Source organism: Canis lupus, chromosome 30 (genome assembly GCF_011100685.1).
Source record: "Canis lupus familiaris isolate Mischka breed German Shepherd chromosome 30, alternate assembly UU_Cfam_GSD_1.0, whole genome shotgun sequence".
NCBI classification, from domain to species: Eukaryota; Metazoa; Chordata; class Mammalia; order Carnivora; family Canidae; genus Canis; species Canis lupus.
The window spans coordinates 37,058,092-37,066,416 of NC_049251.1; the positions used below are offsets into that span (position 1 = coordinate 37,058,092).

The 8,325-nt window shown below is 51.4% G+C and overlaps 1 protein-coding gene across 6 annotated transcripts in view; it reads left to right on the forward strand.

The window, feature by feature from the left end:
• NEO1 (neogenin 1) overlaps positions 1–6,263 on the forward strand; it is a 235,113-nt gene extending 228,850 nt beyond the window's left edge. For all 6 annotated transcript variants that reach the window (XM_038580915.1, XM_038580918.1, XM_038580917.1 and 3 more), the window contains 3 exons: positions 1,197–1,460; positions 3,300–3,436; positions 3,637–6,263. In XM_038580915.1, coding sequence (XP_038436843.1) covers positions 1,197–1,460; positions 3,300–3,436; positions 3,637–3,720 — 485 coding nt within the window. In that variant the 3' untranslated portion in view covers positions 3,721–6,263. The remainder of the gene's footprint in view (positions 1–1,196; positions 1,461–3,299; positions 3,437–3,636) is intronic.
• The last annotated feature ends 2,062 nt before the right edge of the window (positions 6,264–8,325 follow it).

Genomic DNA, 8,325 nt, shown 5'->3' on the forward strand with positions numbered 1-8,325 from the left:
AAGGGCTTCCTCATGCGGTGTACCTGGGTCTTGGTGCTACTTCTGCCCCTGCAGGGTCAGGGCACAGGTGGTGTTGGAAATGGAAGGGCAGTATAGTGTGGCAGTTCAGAGCATAGGGCTTGGGAGTCAGGGTGCAGGATTGGGATTCCTGCCCTGGCCGTTCTGAGTGTGTCCTGGGCACTCACTGCCGGACCGCCCAGCGCCCTCTCAGTTGCATGAGGAGAGAGCGAGCTAGTGAGGATCAGGCAGGCGCATAGCACTGGCTCAGACTGAGCCCTCCGTACTTCACAAAGAAAAGAACCTTATCAGTTATCCAGGTCCTGTGTTCACGGTTCGTACATCTCAGTTAATCCTCACTGAATTACCTTGTTCTCCCTGTTTTATAGGTGAAGAAACAAACTCAGAGAGATTCAGTGACTGCCAGGTTCACCCAGCTAGTATGCCAGCATCACAGTCCAGCTTTATCTGACTCCAAAGCCAGTGTTCTTTCAATCCCACCGTGCTGCCTTCTGGAACAACTCTGACCCCTCTTCACATATTTTGAGATTGTCCTGTTCTTCCTTAGTCTTCCCCTTCTCCAGGCTGATGTACCCCTATTTTTTTCTCTGGACCCAAACACTCTTCGTATGGCTTGCTCTTAAAGCCAGTGACCTCTAGACCGCTTGACTGTCCAGGTCTCACTTGAGCTGCGGGGCTGTTGCTCTGGTGCGGCTGTGCACAGTCCCCAGAGGGCATGCGGGGCCTGCAGTAGCCACCAGGCCTCGTGGGCAGGTCGGGTACTTGGCCGGTGCCCAGCCAGCCGTAGTAGCTGCACCTGTCATCTGTGACATCACAGCCAACGAGTGATGTAAATCTGCTTTTATACTTACTTACATCTTAATAGAAGGCAGTCTCAGAAACCTTTATGTGTACTCCACAGGGGGTAGTGAGGAGAACTTAGTAAAATTGTGGCCACTTAGCTGCGTAGGCGAGAATATTTCAGCCCAGCAGCTGGTTGACAGTTGTTTGGGATTCTCTAGATTAGTCCATTTTCACCTAGCCTTGGCCGTGGTGCTCACCCACGTTCCCTTGGACCGGCACTGAGCCTGAGTGCTCGTTGAGCTGGTCTCAGGGGCCCTTAGAAGGAGCCAGAACCCTGTCTGTGCGTACAATGTAACAGCAGAAGAAATGCTAACATTCAGACTCTCCCGCTGTAGAATCCGTCCGGAATACCCCCAGCACTGACACCATGCCAGCCTCCTCGTCTCAGACATGCTGCACTGACCACCAGGATCCCGAAGGTGCTACCAGTTCCTCTTACTTGGCCAGCTCCCAAGAGGAAGATTCAGGCCAGAGTCTTCCTACAGCCCACGTTCGCCCTTCCCACCCACTGAAGAGCTTTGCTGTGCCGGCAATCCCGCCCCCAGGTCCTCCCACCTACGACCCCGCGTTGCCAAGCACACCTTTACTATCCCAGCAAGGTGAGTGAGGACAGCACCCCCCCCCCCCGGAGGGCCCTCTGGCTCTGGCTTATGGCAAAAGTGACCTCTTCTTTGAAAATAACAAAGCAAATGTCTTCAAGCTTATCCTAGCAGTTCAGGGTAGCTGGGAGTCATTGTCCCTCTCGGGGAGTATGTGGGCTCCCCTCCTCGGGGAACGCATATGAACCTAGAAAATAATTTGGTGGGGAGTGAGGGCTGATTTTTTGAGTTGTGTTTTGGGTGCAGAATTCTTGGTGATAAAATCCGGTGGCTGAGGGTGTAGGCAGCAGATCTAGTCCACTTAGTTCCCAGAAATGCCTCACTCTACAGGGTTCCTACAAGCTAGAGAAGGATCGGGGAGGACAAGACATGCAAGTTAAGGGGCCCTTCAGATGGGACGGAAATCCGTCAAGTTCACATGGCCCAGGAAAGTCCCTTGACCTGAAAGGCATGCTTTTCCCGACTTACCGCATCTGTTATGATGGTTTGTTTTAGAGCAAGTCAGTGGTTTTCTAGCTTTTTTGGTCTCAGGACCTCTTTATACTTTTAAAAGCTATTGAGACCATGAAAGAGCTTTTCTTTATGTGGGCTGTATTTATCAATATTTAGTATATTAGAAATTAAAACAGAGAACATTTTAAACTATTAACTCACTTAAAAATGGCAATAAATCTGTCATGTTAAGATAAATAACATTTTTTATGAAAAATAACTTTTCAAAACAAAAATAGAGAAAAGTGTGACATTGTCTTGTATTTTCGCACATCCCTGTAGTGTCTGGCTTAGTAGAAAGGAGCTGGATTCTCATACTTGCTCCTGCATTCATTCTGTTACAATATGTTATTTTGGCTGAAATGTAAGAAGAAAACTGTGGCCTCACAGGTATGAAGTTGAAAAGGGAAGAGTATTTTTGTAACCTTTTCAGATAACTGGATATTCTTTTTTGATACTATAGCAAAACACAAGAAGTTGTAGTTTCTTAAAGGTTTTGGTTTTTTTTTGTTTGTTTTTGTTTTTTTGTTTTTTTGTTTTTCTTAAAGGTTTTGTAATGTAACACAACCATATCCATGAACTGCTTGTCCTCTGTTCCATTAAAATCCATCTAATCTTACACTTTGAATGCATGATACCCAACATCACACATTGGTCATTTGGAAAATATTGGTTCAATAGGTTACACAAATCCTTAAATCTTGATGGATTTCATTATACAATATCTGAAAATACATTTATTAATATCACCACAGTCCCCAAGTATCGGGAGGCTCTCAAGCTCATGGTGGCAGATACAAGTTTCTCAAGATTCTAATTTTCACTTGAAACATAAATTTTATCATTGGCCACAAATACTGTCCATTGTTTTTCTTGAACTGTTTCGCTTACTTTACTTTCTAGAAAAGGTCCACCAGATGCTCAAGTCTGAACACCTGGTTTGTCAGTCAGTCTTTCTTTGGACTAACATTGGTGTTTCATGACAAAAGCCACAGTCCGCTTGTAACCCAACCTGTCACAAATGCCTTAAGCTTCCGACAGCCACCGTACTGTGGGATTTAGCATAAGTACTTTATACATACTTTCCATTTTGCCACAAATAATACTTGAGGGACGTGTAATCGAGGCAGAGTAGTTTTCTAAAGCCAAATGGAATACTTTCTCTGGCCTTGAGATGCCCCACGGTCTCCCTCCTTCTGTCTAGTGCAGTGCCTTTTCAGAGCAGGACCTGTGCACTGGGCCTGGGTGCATCCCTCACCCTAAAGCAGCATTTGGACCTTAGCTGCCGTCATGAGGTCTCGGGAAGCCGGCTCAGCCATACACCTAATGGTGCCCTTTCCCCTTCAGCTCTGAACCATCACATTCACTCGGTGAAGACTGCCTCCATTGGGACTTTAGGAAGGAGCCGGCCTCCTATGCCAGTGGTGGTTCCCAGTGCCCCTGAAGTGCAGGAGACCACAAGGATGTTGGAGGACTCCGAGAGTGTAAGTTCCTGGGCCATCAGCCCAGCCAGGATGTCTGGGTGTATGTGTCACGGGCGGGGAGTGTACTGGTCACGCTGGTCTTCTGTGCTGGCCCAGAGGTGTGAAACAGATGCACTCGTTCACTGAGCAGATGTACGCTGAGCATCTCCTCTGAGCCAGGAGCTGTGCTGAGGATTTATGTGCTTTCTCTTCCCCCCTAGAGCTATGAACCAGATGAGCTGACCAAAGAGATGGCCCACCTGGAAGGACTAATGAAGGACCTAAACGCCATCACAACAGCATGAGACCTTCCCCAGGACATGACTGCAGACCTAGGTCTAGAAGTCTTGGGACAGAGCCTGGAAAGCAAGGATTGTACAGAGCACGTGAGGACAGCACTTGAGAACACAGAGCAAGCAAGCCAGCCAGCCGGTGCCCCTGTGTGGGGCTGGCTCCAGGCACGGGCCACCTGCCTTCTCCTGGTCGGCCTGGAAGAAGCCTGTGTCAAGGCGGCTTCCCTTTGCCTGCTAATATCCTGCAGGACTGGGCACCATGGGCCAAAATTTTGTGTCCGGGGAAGAGGCAAGAAGTGCACCCTACATTTCACTTTGTGGTCAGGCTGTGTCTTCGTGCTGCAACTGCATCGCCTTTATGGAGTGTAGACATTGGCATTTACGTACGATTTTATTTGTGTCCTATTTTATTTTACCTTCAAAAGAAAAACACTATCAAAAACCAAGGGAGTCCATGGTGTTCTCCACAAGTGGTTGACATTTGACTACTTGTTCGAATTATGTATGAAAAGTAATTGACAGTGTGGGTAGTTCCAGGGGTTGGCTTGTTTTTTGTTTTTGTTTTTATGTTTGAATTCCAAGTCTTTGCATCCTCTACCAGCTGTTAATCCATCACATTGAGGGGGGAGGAAATGTTGCATTGCTGTTTGTAAGCTTTTTTTATTATTTTTTTTATTATAATTATTAAAGGCCTGACTTTCTCCTCTCATCACTGTGAGATCACAGATCTATTTGAATGAAATGTAACATTGAAAAGACTTGTTTATTGCTTTCTGTGCAGTTTCAAAGTATTGGGGTGGGGGTGGGCCGGGGGGTTGGGAATAAGAAGTGGAGGGGCTGCTGAGGTCTGTGAATGTTTCAGTCGTCGTGCTTTCTTCCAGAAGCCTGCAGAGAACGGAAGCATCTTCTTTTTCGTCCTGTCCTGGCATGTCCATCTCTATTGTCACTAAGTTGCAACTGGACTTTCATTTGGATCTAGTTAAAAAATTCTTCTGTGCAATAGGTGAGTTCGAGGACTTAGCTGCCCTGATGTCTTGGTCATATCCCGATGAGAATGTCCATGCTGAGAAGCCAGTGCTGTACTTCCAATCGCGGGAGTGAAGCGGACGGAACAGGGTGAGAGCCTGAGCCCGTTCCTGGAAACTCAGGGGGCACCGTGGAGCCCCTTTCCTCCGTCATCACCTGCTCCCTGGGGGCAGCGGGGGGTGAGGGAAGGAATTTTGTTTCCACGCAGGACCCCTTGCTTCTCTCTAGTTCCCGTCCTCGGCCACTCTGACTCTCGCTGCCGTGTTTCAGAGCCCCTTAGGAGAAGCAGGGGCTGAGCACCCCTGAGGCTCTCCACTTCCTTCCGAACATTGTTCTGTGGGCAGCAGGGGACAGGACAGCGGAGAGGGACAGAGGAGGTGGCCGCTACCCCCATCCCAGCAGCTCAGCAAAGGCCCTGATTAGACCGGGGGTGGCAGGAGGTGCCTGCAGCGTGCTAGAGGCCCTGCCACGCACACAGAAGCCTTTGCCTTGGCAAACAGTTCTTAACGTTTTTCGTCTCAAAAAGGTAAGGAGCTGAGGTGTTGTTTTCTTTTAAATACTGAGAATATTAACAAAATACAGGCCTGACCCTCAAGCATCTTCCCCCACTCCCCACCGTGCCCCGGAGACAGTGTGGAAGGCAGAGTAGAAGACACGTCAGGCTTTGGTTCTGTAGCCAAGAAGAGGTCAGCTGCTGAGACCGCCGGTGGGTCCCCAGCCCACCAGCCCGAGGGCCCCGGGCGCTGCCCTGGCCCCACAGGCACCCACTTGCCTTTGTACATTCGTTATTTCCCCTTTTTTAGGTCTTAACACATATTTGCTTTTGTAGAAGATGAACTCTTTGTATTTATTATTTGGGGGCAATGAAAAGTGCAATGCTGGATCTCCTGCTGCCACGCTAGCCGGTCACACAGGATAGTGCCAGGCAGGATTCTGGAAAACCAGTGCACTTAAACTGATCCTGAAGAGAGCACTCAGAGCACTCTGGACACCAGGAGGGCTAGATTCCCCAGAAACTGTCTTACCTTTTGCCCAAAGAAACGTGCTCAGTATTCGGGGCGTTCCCTCCCGTGAACCCTGACACTTGTGTTACCTCAGGGCCTTGGTACCTGGATACTGCCGCAGAGCTGGGGCGGGGGGGAGGGGCCTATTTTTAAATAAAGTAACTGTTCAAAGTTGGGGGATTTTTTAAAATTAAGAAAAAGGAAAGCTATTCTGTATTGCACCTTTTCACAATTTAATACATTTTCTTACATTTTCCTGTGATTTTTGAAATTAAACCATTGTGTGTCTTGTAATGTCCTAGTTGAGCTGCTGCTCAGCAGCTTCCTTCAGGAGGATTTGGAACAAATGTGTCTGTTGCCTTGTTGCCTGCTGGAGGGGGGCCTGGAGGGCTGCTGGGGACTAGTTTCTGTACACTTTGTTTGGCCTTTTCTGTAGTTGATGCTGTAAACTCTATGGCTTTTTAAAAAAAATTCATGTTTTTATTTAGTATTGGAAATCCAATACACTTTTTTAATCCAATCAAAGTCTGGTGTGGTCAAAGAGTTTTTTTCCTTTTTCCCTAAGAAAACAGAACTTCGGGGTCTCAGCCTCGAGATCACTTCCCTGTCGCCCTCACGATCTTCGGGGCCCCCGGCGCCTTCCCTGTTGGCCGGGGTCCAGGCTCCGAGGAGAAGCCGCTCTGGCGGCCCCGAGGACCTGCTCCCGCCCTCCCGCTGCGGCCTCACCCGGCACCTGCGGGGCGCTGGCAGGAGGGGCAGGCGCCCTCGGGGGGCCTTCAGGAAGGGCGCCGGGCCCACTACTGGGGCTCCACCCTCCTGACCTCCGGGGCCCCTTCTGGAAGGGCGCCGGGCCCACTCGTGGGCTCCACCCGCAAAGGACCCACCTCCAGATACCATCACCCTGGGAATTAGGGTTTCAACATACGAGTCTGGGGGCGCAGTCCCTGCGGCCGGGAGATCTCTCGGGGCGAGCGCAGCAGCCGTAGGCCCCTCGGTGAACTGGCCGTGGGGGGGGCCTTGCTGGGCGCCTGGGCCCCAGCCCTTCACCCTCGGCCGCCCAGCCGGGCGCAGCCCACCGTGGGAACCCAAGCCTCAGGCTCCCGTGAGCGGCCTCGGGCTGGGGTCCGCGCTCCGGTGTCGCTGCGGCCTCCAGGCTGAGCCCCCGCCACCCTGTGCGCCCGGCTTTCCCGCCACAGGCCGGGCAGTGAGCCGGGCCCAGGGCATTGCAGCCCCCCCGCCCCCCCCGCCCCGTCCTGGCTGACAGCGGAGAGCCCGCCAGGCCTGGCCCCGGCCGCGTCCCCGGAGGAGCCCTGGGCACGTCTTACAGGGATCCATCAGCCCGAGTCTTTCTCCGCTGGACCGTGGACTCGTGGGGCCGCGTCGGTGCCTCCTCCCCAACGCCTAACGCCAGGGGCAGGCGTGACAGCAGCAGATGCTGGTCTCCTGGATGCATGGACAGACAGCTTTGAGGACTCCTGGCCTGGAGCGTGTTGGAAGATTGCCCACACAAGTGCCAGCCCACCCCTCCTTTGGAGGGATCCTAATAGGTCTCTCTTAATGCCGGCGCCAGGCCCCTCCCGTTCCAGGGGCCACAGCCCTTCGGTGTCCTGGGGTGAACGTGAACCATAACAAAGCCCGTGTGCCTGGCAGTCCTGAGAAACGATGCTGATGCCACAGCGACCACCTCGGGGCTGGGAACTGGGGCAAGGATGTCCTCCACACTGGTTCTAAGATGAACATTACGAACAAGGCTTGATGTCAAAGAGAAATGCCCTCCTTCCCCAGTCCAGTTGCCCCTCCCCGTCTCCTGCCGGGGGTGTGGTATCGTCAGGGGAGACTGGAGAACATCACTGAACATGCCATCAAATTGGTGGGGAAGGGGGCATGGGCAGGGACAGAGAAGCAGGGAGCAGGAGGGGCCCCAGACCGCACGTACAACCATTCACCCTGGGTTTCCAGCTTCCAAAGGAGGAAGTTCAGCAGAAGGAGAAGAGGTAGGAGAGACTAAGTGAAGGGAAATAATACATTGCATTTTTCATAATCTCTTAAGTATGTAATGTTGAAAAATGCTATTAAAAACTGCAATTACTCTCTAAGCAGAGGAGATGATGTTCATCTCAAGATGCTCTTTTACTCAACAAGGAGGAACTTGATGGGTTTTGGAAATGGGAGGATCTCAGAGGTAATACAAGGCTGTGTGCTCCTTGCACAGCGAGAAACAAACCCCCTCTAGCTCCCACATCTTGCATGATGTGCGCCATGTGCACCAGGCCTGACATGAGTCACTGGCTTCCCCGCAACAAGGAAAGGGGCTTATGGACCGACGCGGTGACGGACAGACCACAAATCTAGCGGGTGAGGGTGACCATAAATGGGATTGGTTCACCAGGATCAGGAGCCCAGAGCCAGAAATGACTACAGGGATCTAACCTGAGAACTCACAGAAACGCGGGGGGCGGGTAGGGGGCAGAAGGCGGGACACGAGACCCTTCACAGTCAAGGAGCGTGGGGGCCAGTCAGCTGTATTCAGATTTTAAGAGACGGGCTGACTTCGGCTGCTGTCCTGGTGGCAACCCTGGATTTCCAC